The 20,123-nt window shown below is 46.9% G+C and overlaps 1 protein-coding gene across 1 annotated transcript in view; it reads right to left on the bottom strand.

Annotated features, from left to right (window-relative positions):
- Positions 1 to 18,226, bottom strand: part of LOC137334477 (F-actin-monooxygenase MICAL3-like) — an 80,080-nt gene extending 61,854 nt beyond the window's left edge. Inside the window, exons 1-4 of the mRNA XM_067999157.1 lie at positions 18,221 to 18,226; positions 17,910 to 17,996; positions 15,193 to 15,379; positions 12,658 to 12,740 (exon numbers count right to left, since the gene is read on the bottom strand). Of these exons, the coding sequence (XP_067855258.1) occupies positions 12,658 to 12,740; positions 15,193 to 15,379; positions 17,910 to 17,996; positions 18,221 to 18,226 (363 nt within the window). The remainder of the gene's footprint in view (positions 1 to 12,657; positions 12,741 to 15,192; positions 15,380 to 17,909; positions 17,997 to 18,220) is intronic.
- Between the last annotated feature and the right edge of the window lie 1,897 nt (positions 18,227 to 20,123).

The following is a 20,123-nucleotide window of genomic DNA, read 5'->3' as shown; positions in this document are numbered from 1 at the left end:
ACACACTAACTGTATACAACAGGACAGAGAACACACTGACTGATGACAACAGGACAGTGAACACAATGAATGTATACAACAGGACAGGGAACACACTGACTGCATACAACAAGGACAGAGAACACACTGACGGCATACAACAAGGACAGGGATAACACTGACTGTATACAACAAGGACAGGGAACACACTGACTGCATACAACAAGGACAGGGAACACACTGGCGGTATACAACAGGGACAGGGAACACACTGACTGTATACAACAGGACAGGGAACACACTGACTGTATACAACAGAGACAGGGAACACACTGACTGCATGCAACAATGACAGGGAACACACTGACTGCATACAACAAGGACAGGGAACACACTGGCGGTATACAACAGGGACAGGGAACACACTGACTGTATACAACAGGACAGGGAACACACTGACTGTATACAACAGAGACAGGGAACACACTGACTGCATACAACAAGGACAGGGAACACACTGACTGCATACAACAAGGACAGGGAACACACTGGCGGTATACAACAGGGACAGGGAACACACTGACTGTATACAACAGGACAGGGAACACACTGACTGTATACAACAGAGACAGGGAACACACTGACTGCATACAACAAGGACAGGGAACACACTGACTGCATACAACAAGGACAGGGAACACACTGACTGCATACAACAAGGACAGGGAACACACTGGCGGTATACAACAGGGACGGGGAACACACTGACTGTATACAACAGGACAGGGAACATACTGAATGTAGACAACAAGGAACACACGACTGAAGACAACAAGGACATGGAACAGACTGACTGTACACAACAAGGACAGGGAACAGTCTTCCCAGTCCTGTTGTCTTCAGTCAGTGTGTTCCCTGTCCTTGTTGTATGCAGTCAGTGTGTTCCCTGTCCTTGTTGTTTTCAGTCAGTGTATTCCCTCTCCCTCTTGTATACCGTCAGTGTGTTCCCAGTGAACACAATGACTGTACACAACAGGACAGGGAACACACTGATTGCATACAAGGGCAGGGAACACACTGACTGTACACCACAGGACAAGGAACACACTGATTGCATACAAGGACAAGGAACACACTGACTGTATACAACAAATTCAGGAAACACACTGACTGTATACAACAGGACAGTGAACACACTGACTGAAAACAACAAGGACAGGGAACACACTGACTGTATACCACAAGGACAGGGAACACACTGACTGAAAACAACAAGGACAGGGAACACACTGACTGTATACCACAAGGACAGGGAACACACTGACTGCATACAACAGGACAGTGAACACACTGACTGCAAACAACAAGGACAGGGAACATACTGACTGAATACAACACGGACAGGGAACACACTGACTGAAAACAACAAGGACAGGGAACACACTGACTGCATACAACAGGACAGTGAACACACTGACTGCAAACAACAAGGACAGGGAACATACTGACTGAATACAACAAGGACAGGGAACACACTGACTGAATACAGCAAGGACAGGGAACACACTGACTGAATACAACAAGGACAGGGAACATACTGACTGAAAACAACAAGGACAGGGAACATACTGACTGTATACAAAAAGGACAGGGAACATACTGACTGAATACAACAAGGACAGGGAACACACTGACTGAATACAACAAGGACAGGGAACATACTGACTGTATACAAAAAGGACAGGGAACATACTGACTGTATACAAAAAGGACAGGGAACATACTGACTGAATACAACAAGGACAGGGAACATACTGACTGAATACAACAATGACAGGGAACACAATGACTGAATACAACAAGGACAGGGAACACACTGACTGTATACAAAAAGGACAGGGAACATACTGACTGAATACAACAAGGACAGGGAACATACTGACTGTACACAACAGGACAGGGAACATACTGACTGAATACAACAAGGACAGGGAACACAATGACTGAATACAACAAGGACAGGGAACACACTGACTGCATACAACAGGACAGTGAACATACTGACTGTATACAAAAAGGACAGGGAACATACTGACTGTATACAAAAAGGACAGGGAACATACTGACTGAATACAACAAGGACAGGGAACATACTGACTGTATACAAAAAGGACAGGGAACACACTGACTGTATACAAAAAGGACAGGGAACATACTGACTGAATACAACAAGGACAGGGAACACACTGACTGCATACAACAGGACAGGGAACATACTGACTGAATACAACAAGGACAGGGAACACAATGACTGAATACAACAAGGACAGGGAACACACTGACTGTATACAACAGGACAGGGAACACACTCACTGCACACCACACAACAGGGAACACACTGATTGCATACAACGACAGGGAACACACTGACTGTACACAACAGGGACACGGAACACACTGACTGCATACAACAAGGAGAGGGAACACACTGACTGTACACAACAAGGACAGGGAACATACTGACTGAAAACAACAAGGACAGGGAACACACAGACTGTATACCACAAGGACAGGGAACACACTGACTGTATACAACAGGACAGGGAACACACTCACTGCACACCACACAGCAGGGAACACACTGATTGCATACAACAGGACAGTGAACACACTGACTGCAAACAACAAGGACAGGGAACATACTGACTGAATACAACAAGGACAGGGAACACACTGACTGAATACAGCAAGGACAGGGAACACACTGACTGAATACAACAAGGACAGGGAACATACTGACTGAAAACAACAAGGACAGGGAACATACTGACTGTATACAAAAAGGACAGGGAACATACTGACTGAATACAACAAGGACAGGGAACACACTGACTGAATACAACAAGGACAGGGAACATACTGACTGAATACAACAATGACAGTGAACACAATGACTGAATACAACAAGGACAGGGAACACACTGACTGTATACAAAAAGGACAGGGAACATACTGACTGAATACAACAAGGACAGGGAACATACTGACTGTATACAAAAAGGACAGGGAACACACTGACTGTATACAAAAAGGACAGGGAACATACTGACTGAATACAACAAGGACAGGGAACACACTGACTGCATACAACAGGACAGGGAACACACTGACTGTATACAACAGGACAGGGAACACACTCACTGCACACCACACAACAGGGAACACACTGATTGCATACAACGACAGGGAACACACTGACTGTACACAACAGGGACACGGAACACACTGACTGCATACAACAAGGAGAGGGAACACACTGACTGTACACAACAAGGACAGGGAACATACTGACTGAAAACAACAAGGACAGGGAACACACAGACTGCATACCACAAGGACAGGGAACACACTGACTGTATACAACAGGACAGGGAACACACTCACTGCACACCACACAGCAGGGAACACACTGATTGCATACAACGACAGGGAACACACTGACTGTACACAACAGGGACACAGAACACACTGACTGCATACAACAAGGAGAGGGAACACACTGACTGTATACAACAGGACAGGGAACACACTAACTGTATACAACAGGACAGAGAACACACTGACTGATGACAACAGGACAATGAACACAATGAATGTATACAACAGGACAGGGAACACACTGACTGTATACAACAGGACAGGGAACACACTGACTGTATACAACAGAGACAGGGAACACACTGACTGCATACAACAAGGACAGGGAACACACTGACTGCATACAACAAGGACAGGGAACACACTGACTGCATACAACAAGGACAGGGAACACACTGACTGTATACAACAAGGACAGGGAACACACTGACTGCATACAACAAGGACAGGGAACACACTGACTGTATACAACAAGGACAGGGAACACACTGACTGTACACAACAGGGACACGGAACACACTGACTGCATACAACAAGGACAGGGAACACACTGACTGAAGACAACAAGGACATGGAACAGACTGACTGTATACCACAAGGACAGGGAACACACTGACTGTACACAACAAGGACAGGGAACAGTCTTCCCAGTCCTGTTGTCTTCAGTCAGTGTGTTCCCTGTCCTTGTGGTATACAGTCAGTATGTTCCCTGTCCTTGTTGTTTTCAGTCAGTGTGTTCCCTGTCCTTGTGGTATACGGTCAGTGTGTTCCCTGTCCTTGTTGTATACAGTCAGTATGTTCCCTGTCCTTGTTGTTTTCAGTCAGTGTATTCCCTGTCCTTGTTGTTTTCAGTCAGTGTATTCCCTCTCCCTCTTGTATACCGTCAGTGTGTTCCCAGTGAACACAATGACTGTACACAACAGGACAGGGAACACACTGATTGCATACAAGGGCAGGGAACACACTGACTGCATACAACAGGACAGTGAACACACTGACTGAAAACAACAAGGACAGGGAACACACTGACTGTATACCACAAGGACAGGGAACACACTGACCGTATACCACAAGGACAGGGAACACACTGACTGCATACAACAGGACAGTGAACACACTGACTGCAAACAACAAGGACAGAGAACACACTGACTGTATACAACAGGACAGTGAACACACTGACTGCAAACAACAAGGACAGGGAATACACTGACTGTAAACAACAAAGTCAGGAAACACACTGATTGGAGACAACAGGGACAGGGAACGCAAAGACTGTACACAACAGGGCAGGGAACACACTGATTGCATACAAGGACAGGGAACACACTGACTGTATACAACAAGGACAGGGAACACACTGACCGTATACCACAAGGACAGGGAACACACTGACTGAAAACAACAAGGACAGGGAACACACGACTGAAGACAACAAGGGCAGGGGACAGACTGACTGTATACAACAGGTCAGTGAACACACTGACTGGAGACAACAAGGACAGGGAACACACTGACTGTGTACCACAACGGCAGGGAACACACTGACAGTATACCACAAGGACAGGGAACACACCGACTGTAGACAACAGGACAGGGAATATACTGACTGTATACAACAAAGACAGGAAACACACGAACTGTATGCAACAGGACAGGGAACACACTGACTGCATACAACAAGGACAGAGAATACACTGACTGAAGACAACAGGACAGTGAACACACTGACAGTATACAACAGGACAGGGAACACACTGATTGCATACAAGGACAGGGAACACACTGACTGCATACAACAGGACAGGGAACACACTGAATGTGGACAACAAGGACAAGGAACACATGACTGTATACAACAAAGACAGGAAACACACTGACTGAAGACAACATGGACAGGGAACACGCTGACCGTATACCACAAGTACAGGGAACACACTGACTGTATACAACAAGGACAGTGAACACACTGACTTTATACAACAAGGACAGAGAACACACTGACCGTATACAAAAAGGACAGGGAACACACTGACTGCACACAACAGGACAGGGAACACACTGACCGTATACAAAAAGGACAGGGAACACATGACTGTATACAACAAAGACAGGAAACACACTGACTGAAGACAACATGGACAGGGAACACGCTGACCGTATACCACAAGTACAGGGAACACACTGACTGTACACAACAGGACAGGGAACATACTGACTGAATACAACAAGGACAGGGAACACAATGACTGAATACAACAAGGACAGGGAACACACTGACTGCATACAACAGGACAGTGAACATACTGACTGTATACAAAAAGGACAGGGAACATACTGACTGTATACAAAAAGGACAGGGAACATACTGACTGAATACAACAAGGACAGGGAACATACTGACTGTATACAAAAAGGACAGGGAACACACTGACTGTATACAAAAAGGACAGGGAACATACTGACTGAATACAACAAGGACAGGGAACACACTGACTGCATACAACAGGACAGGGAACACACTGACTGTATACAACAGGACAGGGAACACACTCACTGCACACCACACAACAGGGAACACACTGATTGCATACAACGACAGGGAACACACTGACTGTACACAACAGGGACACGGAACACACTGACTGCATACAACAAGGAGAGGGAACACACTGACTGTACACAACAAGGACAGGGAACATACTGACTGAAAACAACAAGGACAGGGAACACACAGACTGCATACCACAAGGACAGGGAACACACTGACTGTATACAACAGGACAGGGAACACACTCACTGCACACCACACAGCAGGGAACACACTGATTGCATACAACGACAGGGAACACACTGACTGTACACAACAGGGACACAGAACACACTGACTGCATACAACAAGGAGAGGGAACACACTGACTGTATACAACAGGACAGGGAACACACTAACTGTATACAACAGGACAGAGAACACACTGACTGATGACAACAGGACAATGAACACAATGAATGTATACAACAGGACAGGGAACACACTGACTGTATACAACAGGACAGGGAACACACTGACTGTATACAACAGAGACAGGGAACACACTGACTGCATACAACAAGGACAGGGAACACACTGACTGCATACAACAAGGACAGGGAACACACTGACTGCATACAACAAGGACAGGGAACACACTGACTGTATACAACAAGGACAGGGAACACACTGACTGCATACAACAAGGACAGGGAACACACTGACTGTATACAACAAGGACAGGGAACACACTGACTGTACACAACAGGGACACGGAACACACTGACTGCATACAACAAGGACAGGGAACACACTGACTGAAGACAACAAGGACATGGAACAGACTGACTGTATACCACAAGGACAGGGAACACACTGACTGTACACAACAAGGACAGGGAACAGTCTTCCCAGTCCTGTTGTCTTCAGTCAGTGTGTTCCCTGTCCTTGTGGTATACAGTCAGTATGTTCCCTGTCCTTGTTGTTTTCAGTCAGTGTGTTCCCTGTCCTTGTGGTATACGGTCAGTGTGTTCCCTGTCCTTGTTGTATACAGTCAGTATGTTCCCTGTCCTTGTTGTTTTCAGTCAGTGTATTCCCTGTCCTTGTTGTTTTCAGTCAGTGTATTCCCTCTCCCTCTTGTATACCGTCAGTGTGTTCCCAGTGAACACAATGACTGTACACAACAGGACAGGGAACACACTGATTGCATACAAGGGCAGGGAACACACTGACTGCATACAACAGGACAGTGAACACACTGACTGAAAACAACAAGGACAGGGAACACACTGACTGTATACCACAAGGACAGGGAACACACTGACCGTATACCACAAGGACAGGGAACACACTGACTGCATACAACAGGACAGTGAACACACTGACTGCAAACAACAAGGACAGAGAACACACTGACTGTATACAACAGGACAGTGAACACACTGACTGCAAACAACAAGGACAGGGAATACACTGACTGTAAACAACAAAGTCAGGAAACACACTGATTGGAGACAACAGGGACAGGGAACGCAAAGACTGTACACAACAGGGCAGGGAACACACTGATTGCATACAAGGACAGGGAACACACTGACTGTATACAACAAGGACAGGGAACACACTGACCGTATACCACAAGGACAGGGAACACACTGACTGAAAACAACAAGGACAGGGAACACACGACTGAAGACAACAAGGGCAGGGGACAGACTGACTGTATACAACAGGTCAGTGAACACACTGACTGGAGACAACAAGGACAGGGAACACACTGACTGTGTACCACAACGGCAGGGAACACACTGACAGTATACCACAAGGACAGGGAACACACCGACTGTAGACAACAGGACAGGGAATATACTGACTGTATACAACAAAGACAGGAAACACACGAACTGTATGCAACAGGACAGGGAACACACTGACTGCATACAACAAGGACAGAGAATACACTGACTGAAGACAACAGGACAGTGAACACACTGACAGTATACAACAGGACAGGGAACACACTGATTGCATACAAGGACAGGGAACACACTGACTGCATACAACAGGACAGGGAACACACTGAATGTGGACAACAAGGACAAGGAACACATGACTGTATACAACAAAGACAGGAAACACACTGACTGAAGACAACATGGACAGGGAACACGCTGACCGTATACCACAAGTACAGGGAACACACTGACTGTATACAACAAGGACAGTGAACACACTGACTTTATACAACAAGGACAGAGAACACACTGACCGTATACAAAAAGGACAGGGAACACACTGACTGTATACAACAAGGACAGTGAACACACTGACTTTATACAACAAGGACAGAGAACACACTGACCGTATACAAAAAGGACAGGGAACACACTGACTGCACACAACAGGACAGGGAACACACTGACCGTATACAAAAAGGACAGGGAACACACTGACTGCATACAACAGGACAGGGAACACACTGACCGTATACAAAAAGGACAGGGAACACACTGACTGCATACAACAGGACAGGGAACACACTGACCGTATACAAAAAGGACAGGGAACACACTGACTGCACACAAGGACAGGGATAACACTGACTACATACAACATGCACAGGGAACCCACTGACTGCAAACAACAAGGACAGAGAACACACTGACTGTATACAACAGGACAGGGAACACACTGACCGTATACCACAAGGACAGGGAACACACTGACTGTATACAACAAGGACAAGGAACACACGACTGTATACAACAAAGACAGGAAACACACTGACTGAAGACAACATGGACAGGGAACACGCTGACTGTATACAACAAGACAGGGAACACACTGACTGCACACAAGGACAGGGATAACACTGACTACATACAACATGCACAGGGAACCCACTGACTGCAAACAACAAGGACAAAGAACACACTGACTGTATACAACAGGACAGGGAACACACTGACCGTATACCACAAGGACAGGGAACACACTGACTGTATACAACAAGGACAGTGAACACACTGACTGTATACAACAAGGACAAGGAACACACTGACTGTATACAACAAGGACAAGGAACACACGACTGAAGACAACAAGGACAGTGAACACACTGACTGTATACAACAAGGACAAGGAACACACTGACTGTATACAACAAGGACAAGGAACACACGACTGAAGACAACAAGGACAGGGAATACACTGACTGTATACAACAGGACAGGGAACATACTGACTGTATACAACAGGACAGGGAACACACTGACTGTATACAACAGGACAAGGAACACACTGACTGTATACAACAGGACAGGGAACACACTGACTGTATACAACAGGACAAGGAACACACGACTGAAGACAACAAGGGCAGGGGACAGACTGACTGTATACAACAGGACAGGGAATAGACTGACTGTATACAACAGGACAGTGAACACACTGACTGAAAACAACAAGCGCAGGGAACACACTGACTGCATACAACAAGGACAGAGAATACACTGACTGAAGACAACAGGACAGTGAACACAATGACTGTACACAACAGGAAAGGGAACACACTGATTGCATACAAGGACAGGGAACACACTGACTGCATACAACCGGACAGGGAACACACTGACAGTATACAACAAGGACAGGGATAACACTGACTGTACACAACAAGCACAGGGAACACACTGACTGTATACAACAGAGACAGGGAACACACTGACGGCATACAACAAGGACAGGGAACATACTGACTGTATACAACAAGCAGTTTGTGGTGTCGATGGTAGCCATGATGTGGAGATGCCGGTGATGGACTGGGGTTGACAATTGTGAACAATTTTACAACACCAAGTTATCGTCCAACAATTTTATTTTTAATTCCACAAGCTTTTGGAGGCTTCCTCCTTCCTCAGGTGAACGGTATGGAAATGACATTTTCGAATCCTTCGCATTTGAAAATCACAGAACAATGCCTGGTGATTACTGCCCGTTGCCAAGGCAATCACAGTGAGCAGACAGAAAGGTGTCACCTAAAAGGCCACCGAATATACAAACCCCCCCAAAAAAAAAGAGAGAGAGAGAAGGAAGACAGTCAATGACCCGTTATATTAAAAACAGATAACATTTGTTCGCTGGTGGGGTTACGTGTAGTGTGACATGAACCCAAGATCCCGGTTGAGGCCGTCCTCATGGGTGCGGAACTTGGCCATCAATTTCTGCTCGACGATTTTGCGTTGTCGTGTGTCTCGAAGGCCGCCTTGGAGTATGCTTACCCGAAGGTCGGTGGCTGAATGTCCTTGACTGCTGAAGTGTTCCCCGACTGGGAGAGAACCCTTCTGTCTGGCGATTGTTGCGCGGTGTCCGTTCATCCGTTGTCGCAGCGTCTGCATGGTCTCGCCAATGTACCATGCTCTGGGGCATCCTTTCCTGCAACATATGAGGTAGACAACGTTGGCCGAGTCACAGGAGTATGAACCGTGCACCTGGTGGGTGGTGTCCTCTCGTGTGATGGTGGTATCTGTGTCGATGATCTGGCATGTCTTGCAGAGGTTACCGTGGCAGGGTTGTGTGGTGTCGTGGACGCTGTTCTCCTGAAAGCTGGGTAATTTGCTGCGAACGATGGCTTGTTTGAGGTTGGGTGGCTGTTTAAAGGCGAGTAGTGGAGGTGTGGGGATGGCCATAAGCGAGGTGTTCGTCATCATTGATGACATGTTGAAGGCTGCGGAGAACATGGCGTAGTTTCTCCGCTCCGGGGAAGTACTGGACGACGAAGGGTACTCTCTGTTGGTTGCGTCCCGTGTTAGTCTTCTGAGGAGGTCTACGCGATTTTTCGCTGTGGCCCGTCGGAACTGTCGATCGATGAGTCGAGCATCATATTCCGTTCTTACTAGGGCGTCTTTCAGCGTCTGTAGGTGTCCATCGCGTTCCTCCTCGTCTGAGCAGACCCTGTGTATTCGCAGGGCCTGTCCATAGGGGATGGCCTCTTTGACGTGGTTAGGGTGGAAGCTGGAAAAGTGGAGCATCGTGAGGTTGTCCGTGGGCTTGCGGTCGAGTGAGGTGCTGAGGTGCCCGTCTTTGATGGAGATTCGTGTGTCCAAGAAAGAAACTGATTCTGAGGAGTAGTCCATGGTGAGCTTGATGGTGGGATGGAACTTGTTGATGTTATCGTGTAGTCTCTTTGGTGATTCCTCACCGTGGGTCCATAGAAAGAAAATGTCGTCGATGTATCTGGTGTATAGTGTTGGTTGGAGGTCTTGTGCAGTGAAGAAGTCCTGCTCGAACTTGTGCATGAAAATGTTGGCGTATTGAAATGTATACAACAGGACTGGGAACACACTGACTGTACACAACAGGACTGGGAACACACTGACTGTACACAACAGGACTGGGAACACACTGACTGTACACAACAGGACTGGGAACACACTGACTGTACACAACAGGACTGGGAACACACTGACTGTACACAACAGGACTGGGAACACACTGACTGTACACAACAGGACTGGGAACACACTGACTGTACACAACAGGACTGGGAACACACTGACTGTACACAACAGGACTGGGAACACACTGACTGTACACAACAGGACTGGGAACACACTGACTGTACACAACAGGACTGGGAACACACTGACTGTACACAACAGGACTGGGAACACACTGACTGTACACAACAGGACTGGGAACACACTGACTGTACACAACAGGACTGGGAACACACTGACTGTACACAACAGGACTGGGAACACACTGACTGTACACAACAGGACTGGGAACACACTGACTGTACACAACAGGACTGGGAGCACAGATACTGTATACAACACAACCAGAAACACAGAGACGGGAATACAGACTATCTACAAAACAATCGGGTACACACTGACAGTATACAACAGAACCAGGAACACACTGACTGTATACTGCAGGACTGAGAACACACTGACTGTTTCGAACAGGACTGGGAACACATTAACTGGATACAGCAGGACTGGGACACAGGGCCTGTATACAACAGAACCAGGAACACATGGACTGTATGCAACAGGACCGGGAATACGGAGACTGTATACAACAGGATGGGGAATACGGAGACTATACAACAGGACCGGGAATACGGAGACTGTATACAACAGGACCGGGAATATGGAGACTGTATACAACAGGACCGGGAATACGGAGACTGTATACAACAGGACCGGGAATACGGAGACTGTATACAACAGGACCGGGAATACGGAGACTGTATACAACAGGACCGGGAATACGGAGACTGTATACAACAGGACCGGGAATATGGAGACTGTATACAACAGGACCGGGAATACGGAGACCTCAGCACTGGCAGTGAGTGCCCGCAGGCCATTTGGATATCGAAGTGCAGCCCAATCCTTACCACCGTGCCAGGCACATTATTCCAGCAGGAAACACTGGATTGTCATCAGGCACAGGGACTCTAGCTTAACACTTCACCTTGCACAGCCTGGGGGTACTGAGGCCAATTGTAGACCCACTGCAATCCCAACTGGGCTCAGACAACTCAACACTGACCAGGGATCAAGCCTGGGCCTTTGCTGCTGTGTGTGTGTCAGTGCCACCCGGGAAACCCCCTCAGGCACGAATACTGCTTGTACATTGGGATCTATCAGTGAAAGAGCCGTCCCCTCCCCTAAAAACACCCGAGTGTGGGACGGTACCTGGGCGCTCACTGGAGGTGCCGCCGGTCGCTTTCGGGCCTCGTGCCCTGCCAGCCGGTAATGAGGTTTGCAGTAGAATTTTCCTGTAAAATAATGGGATGGATTAAACAAACTGACATTCACCATACAGTAACCAGGCAATTATCACTGTACAGTAACCAGGCAATAATCACCGTGCAGTAACCAGGCAATAATCACCGTACAGTAACCGGCCAATAATCACTGTACAGTAACCGGCCAATTATCACCGTACAGTAACTGGCCAATTATCACCGTACAGTAACCTGCCAATTATCACTGTACAGTAACCGGGCAATTATCACCTTACAGTAACTGGGAAATAATCACCATACAGTAACCGGGCAATAATCACCATACAGTAACTGGGCAACAATCACCATACAGTAACTGGGCAACAATCACCGTACAGTAACCGGGCAATTATCACCGTACAGTAACGGGGCAATTATCACCGTACAGTAATTGGGCAATAATCACCATACAGTAACTGGGCAATTATCACCATATAGTAACTGGGCAACAATCACCGTACAGTAACCGGACAATTATCACTGTTCAGTAATTGGGCAATTATCACCGTACAGTAATTGGGCAATTATCACTGTAAAGTAATTGGGCAATTATCACCGTACGGTAACCGGGCAATTATCACTGTACAGTATCTGGGCAATTATCACCGTACAGCAAACGGGCAATTATAACCGTTCAGTAATTGGGCAATTATCACCGTACAGTAACCGGGCAATTATCACTGTACAGTATCTGGGCAATTATCACCGTACAGCAAATGGGCAATTATAACCGTTCAGTAATTGGGCAATTATCACCGTACAGTAACCGGGCAATTATCACTGTACAGTATCTGGGCAATTATCACCGTACAGCAAACGGGCAATTATAACCGTTCAGTAATTGGGCAATTATCACCGTACAGTAACCGGGCAATTATCACCGTACGGTAACCGGGCAATTATCACTGTACAGTATCTGGGCAATTATCACCGTACAGCAAACGGGCAATTATAACCGTTCAGTAATTGGGCAATTAGCACTGTACAGTAATTGGGCAATTATCACCATTAACTAATTGGACAATTATCACCGTACAGTAACCGGGCAATTATCACCGTACAGTAACCGGGCAATTATCACCGTACAGTAATTGGGCAATTATCACCGTACAGTAACTGGGCAATTCTCACTGTACAGTATCTGGGCAATTATCACCGTACATTAATTGGGCAATTATCACCGTTCAGTATCTGGGCAATTATCACCGTTCAGTAACTGGGCAATTCTCACCGTACAGTAACTGGGCAATTATCACCGTACAGTAATTGGGCAATTATCACCGGACATTAACTGGGCAATTATCACCGTACATTAACTGGGCAATTATCACCGTACAGTAACTGGGCAATTATCACCATACAGTAATTGGGCAATTATCACCGTACATTAACTGGGCAATTATCACCGTACAGTAACTGGGCAATTATCACTGTTCAGTACCTGGGCAATTATCACTGTACAGTAATTGGGCAATTATCACCATACATTAAATGGGCAATTATCTCTGTTCAGTAATTGGGCAATTATCACTGTTCAGTAACTGGCCAATTATCACCGTACAATAACTGGGCAATTATCACCGTACATTAATTGGACAATTATCACTGTTCAGTAATTGGGAATTATCACTTTTCAGTAACTGGCCAATTATCACCGTACATTAACTGGGCAATTATCACCGTACATTAATTGGGCAATTATCACTGTTCAGTAACTGGGCAATTATCACCGTACAGTAACTGGGCAATTATCACTGTACAATAACTGTGCAATTATCACCATACAGTAAACGGGCAATTATCACCATACAGTAAACAGAAAATTATCACCGTACAGTAAACGGGCAATTATCACCATACAGTAAACGGAAAATTATCACCGTACAGTAAACGGGCAATTATCACCTGCACCCTGTGGGGATGGGGGAGTTGGATGGTGTACGAGACTGCAACGTGTGTTGATGAGGGTTTGGATGAGGGGTTGAAAGAGGAGTTTGGATAGGGAGGTGGATGGATGAGTTTGGATGGTCCGTGTACGGACGGTCCTTGTATGGACGGAGATTGGCAGTCCGTGTATGAACGGTCCGTGTATGGACGGTCGATGTATGGACGGTCGATGTATGGACGGTCCGTGTCTGGATGGGGTTTGGCTGGTCTATGTATGGATGACCTATGTATTGGCGGTCCGTATATGGATGGTCCGTGTATGGATGGGAATTAATGGTCTGTGTATGGATGACCTATGTATTGGCGGTCCGTATATGGATGGTCCGTGTATGGATGGGAATTAATGGTCTGTGTATGGACGGTCCGTGTATGGATGGGGTTTGGACGGTCTGTGTATGGACGGTCCGTGTATGGATGGGGATCGACGGTCCGTGTATGGATGGCCCATGTATGGGCGGGGTTGGATGGGGAGGTGATGTTGTAGCAGTGATCTTACCATCCTGTGGGTTGTAGGCGTAGGTGGCGAGGCGGAGTGTTGTACCGCAGTAATCACACTTGAAGCAGCCACGGTGGAAGAACTTCCCTTCAGCACTCAGACGCTCCATCACATAGACCCGCTTCCCGCAGAAATAGCAAACGTCACTGCCTCCAAACTGCGAGGGGAATTCCTTCCTCTTGATTGTCTACACAAAGGAGAGAGTCTGTTACTGGAGGCAGGCTCGGGAGAGAGCAGCCCTCCACCGCCACCCTTTCAGTACACGGCACAGAGAAACCCCACTGCCATTAACAGCCCTTGTACACCTGATTCATTCACATAAACTCCGTATGGAGGGCCTCATTCTCTGGGCCCGCCGGGACTGCCTGCCACAAATTCACACACACTGCCCAGTTTTCCAATTAAGTGTCAGCCATGGCTCTGAGCCAGAAGTTCATAATCCAGGCTGACACTCCCAGTGCAGTACTGAGGGAGTGCTGCACTGTCAGAGATGCCGTCTTTCAGATGAGATGTTAAACTGAGACCCTGTCTACACTCTCAGGCGGATGTAAAAGGTCCCACGGCCACTATTTGAAAAAGAGCAGGGGAGTTCTCCCCGGTGGCCTGGCCAATATTTATCCCTCAAACAACATTACTAAAACAAATTATCTGGTTATTTATCCCATTGCCGTTTGTGGGATCCTGCTGTGCGCTTCCTATATTTCAGGAGTACTTAATTGGCTATGAAGTGCTTTGAGAGGTCCTGAGGTCGTAAAAAGCACAATAGAAATGAAAGTTCTTTCTTTTCTCGGTAATGCAGATAGCATGCCCCGCAAGCTCAGCACCAGCTTGCAGCACCCTGGGCTTTCCTGCCCACTCAGTGTGCCCGCCTCCCTTATTTTGCATCGGACAGTCCCATTTCTGTGCAAGCTGTCCGGTAATTTCTAAAACTGGTGATCAGAAGGCTGGTTATTAAACAGTGCCAGGATCTCCTCATGAACTTCCGTCTACCGTAAAGTGGAGACTTCCATTATCAAGGTTTGCCAAGAATTTACGTTGAAGTCACGCCCACTATAGCCACCTCCTGCCCCGTGTAGTTCCACACTCGGCACATGCACACTCACAGGGGAAATGCTTACCAGCTCTTTCCTGTCTACAAGGGGCTGAGGCTGATCTTGCTTCTGAAGCAGTTTGGCTACCTGTTCAGCCAAAGAACTCACTCCCCCCGTGTACCTCGTGATATACCTCTAAATGGCCATATGTGGCAGAGGAAGAGGGGGAGGAGGGGGATGAAAAGGGGAGGTGTAAGAGGAGGAGGGGAAGGAAGGAGGAGGAGAGGAGGGGAGGAAGGGGAGGGGAGGAGGAGGGAGGAGGCAGGAGAGGGGAGGAGGAGCAGGGGAGGGGAGGAAGAGGGGAGGTGCAGGAGGAGGGAAGGAGGGGGAAGGAGAGGAGGAGGCGAGGGGAGGAGGGGGAAGAGGCAGAGGAGGAGGGGATGAGGGAGCAGAGGAAGGGGAGAAGAAATACATGAAGGAGAACAGTTCAGAAAAGTTTGATGACATCAAAATTGATACAAATACTGCAGAAGGTTAAGTGTTTAACCCCGAGCTCTTGCTGATAAGATATGTTCCAGAGGCTTCCAATATAGATTAGAAAGCAGAAACAGACATGCATACCGTGTGACATCACAAAGCTGATATTGTATTTGTCTTAGTGACCCACAAACTCCCCTGCGACTGGTTTAACTGATACCGTACGGCCCGTGTGTGTCTCAGTGTCAGTTTCTGTACATGTACACGACACAGCTGGTAAATGCTGCATAACAATATGACGTACCGATGAACTCACTCTGCCCCTTGGTACTGACAAGACCTCAGCGGGTGAATAGAGAGAATAGAGGAGAGTGAAGCAGAAGAGATTTGAAAACCGAGCAAAGTTTCTCTATTACCAGTCAGTCTCAAAAGCAGTGGCTTGGCCTGGCTGGGAGTGAGGCCTTGTACCAGGCTGGGTTAATAACTTGGCATGTGTGGAGGATACATTGAGATCTTGTAACAGACTGAGTCTGTTTGGCAAAGGAAGGTGGTGGGGCCTTGTACCAGGCTGGGTTAACATATCCTGGGTAGGTGGTGGAGCCTTGTACCAGGCTGGGTTAACATATCCTGGGTAGGTGGTGGGACCTTGTACCAGGCTGGGTTAATATATCCTGGGTAGGTGGTGGGACCTTGTACCAGGCTGGGTTAATATATCCTGGGTAGGTGGTGGGGCCTTGTACCAGGCTGGGTTAACATATCCTGGGTAGGTGGTGGGGCCTTGTACCAGGCTGGGTTAATATATCCTGGGTAGGTGGTGGGACCTTGCACCAGGCTGGGTTAACATATCCTGGGTAGGTGGTGGGACCTTGTACCAGGCTGGGTTAATATATTCTGGGTAGGTGGTGGGACCTTGCACCAGGCTGGGTTAATATATCCTGGGTAGGTGGTGGGGCCTTGTACCAGGCTGGGTTAATATATCCTGGGTAGGTGGTGGGACCTTGTACCAGGCTGGGTTAACATATCCTGGGTAGGTGGTGAAGCACAGAACAGGGGGTGTGGTAAACGGTTAATGTAACAGAACATGGGGCGTGGTTATTGGTCACGTCACCGTTATTGGTCACACTCTAATGAGATCTTGACTAGTGACTGCAGTGAGTTAAAAGCCAGCGAGACAAACTGAGCAAAGCCTCCCCCATACTGGGGCAGTACCTGACGAAGAATGTTGAGTGATGGTACAGACGGAGAAGCAGAGGCCTGGCTTCTGACCAGCTGCACATCTGCCGGCTTTACCTCATCCTGAAGAACAGAAAGTCATACACAATGGGACAAAAAAAACAAATCCTCATCACAAGAACCAAGTGGCACCAATCAGGCGGGACAGAGGGACGTTTGGTACATGACAGAGTGCAGCGAGAGATCTGGGATATAACATAGGGAAGGGGGGACAGTCAGTATAGAATAGACAGGATGGCGAAAGATTTGGAATGTAATACACACAGCAGTAAGAGGTTCGGGTTTACAGTCATCATGTGATATCACAGCTAACGCTAACTAATCAGTGGGACTGAATAGGAATATAGGAACAGGAGGAGGCCATTCAGCCCCTCGTGCCTGCTCCGCCATTTGATAAGATCATGGCTGATCTGTGATCTAACTCCATATACCTGCCTTTGGCCCATATCCCTTAATACCTTTGGTTGCCAAAATGCTATCTATCTCAGATTTAAACTTAGCAATTGAGCTGGTATCAATTGCCGTTTGCAGAAGAGAGTTCCAAACTTCGACCACCCTTTGTGCGTAAAAATGTTTTCTAATCCCACTCCCGAAAGGTCGGGCTCTAATTTTTAGACTGTGCCCCCTACTCCAAGAGTCCCCAACCAGTAGAAATAGTTTCTCTCTATCCACCCTATCTGTTCCCCTTAATATCTTATAAACTTCGATCAAATCACCCCTTAACCTTCGAAACTCGACAGAATACAACCCCAATTTGTGTAATCTCTCCTCGCAAATTAACCCTTGAAGTCCGGGAATCATTCTAGTAAACCTACGCTGCACTCCCTCCAAGGCCAATGTGTCCTTCCGAACGTGCGGTGCCCAGAACTGCTCTCAGTACTCCAGGTGCGGTCTAACCAGGGTTTTGTATAGCTGCAGCATAACTTCTGCCCCCTTGTACTCGAGTCCAGATATAAAGGCCAGCATTCCATTAGCCTTACTGATTATTTTCTGCACCTGTTCATGACACTTCAATGATCTATGCACCTGAACCCCGAAGTCCCTTTGTACATCCACTGTTTTGAACTTTTTACCATTTAGAAAGTACCCTGTTCTATCCTTTTTTGATCCAAAGTGGATGACCTCACATTTGTCTGCATTGAATTCCATTTGCCACAGTTTTGCCCATTCACCTAATCTATCAATATCGCTTTGTAATTTTATGTTTTCATCTACACTGCTTACAATGCCACCAATCTTTGTGTCATCGGCAAACTTAGATATGAGACTTTCTATGCCTTCATCTAAGTCGTTAATAAATATTGTGAATAATTGAGGCCCCAAGACAGATCCCTGCAGGACTCCAATAGTCACTTCCTGCCAATGTGAATACCTACCCATTATCCCTACTCTCTGTCGCCTTTCGCTCAGCCAACTTCCTAACCAAGTCCGTACTTTTCCCTCGATTCCATGGGCTTCTATCTTAGCTAACAGTCTCTTATGTGGAACCTTATCAAATGCCTTCTGGAAGTCCTTATAAATAACATCCATTGACATTCCCCTGTCCACTACATTAGTCATCTCTTCAAAATATTCAATCAGGTTTGTCAGGCACGACCTACCTTTCACAAATCCATGCTGGCTCTCTCCAATTAACTGAAAATTCTCGAGGTGTTCAGTCACCCTATCCTTAATTATAGACTCCAGCATTTTCCCCACAACAGATGTTAGGCTAACTGGTCTATAATTCCCCGGTTTCCCTCTCTCTCCTTTCTGAAAAAGCGGAGTGACATGTGCAATTTTCCAATCCAGAGGGACAGTTCCTGAATCTGGAGAACTTTGAAAGATTATAGTTAGGGCATCTGAAATGTGCTCACCGACTTCCTTTAAAACCCTGGGATGGAAACCATCTGGTCCCGGGGATTTGTCACTCTTTAGTGCTATTATTTTCTTCATTACTGTTGCTTTACTTATGTTAATTTTATCGAGTCCCTGTCCCCGATTCAATGTAAGTTTTCTTGAGATTTCCAGCATGCTATCCTCTTTTTCGACTGCAAATACTGACGCAAAGTAATTATTCAATATGTCCGCCAATCAAAAACTATTCTCTCATAATCTGTGATGAATTGCTGCAGAGGGGCCAGGTTAGGTACAGCATTGCTGAGATAGGTGGAGGATAGGTGAGATAGAATAAAGCTCCCGCTACACTGC

The sequence above is a fragment of the Heptranchias perlo genome, chromosome 18 (genome assembly GCF_035084215.1).
Source record: "Heptranchias perlo isolate sHepPer1 chromosome 18, sHepPer1.hap1, whole genome shotgun sequence".
NCBI lineage: Eukaryota > Metazoa > Chordata > Chondrichthyes > Hexanchiformes > Hexanchidae > Heptranchias > Heptranchias perlo.
The sequence above is the reverse complement of the archived record's forward strand: the minus strand, read 5'-3'. Positions and strand labels throughout refer to the sequence as shown.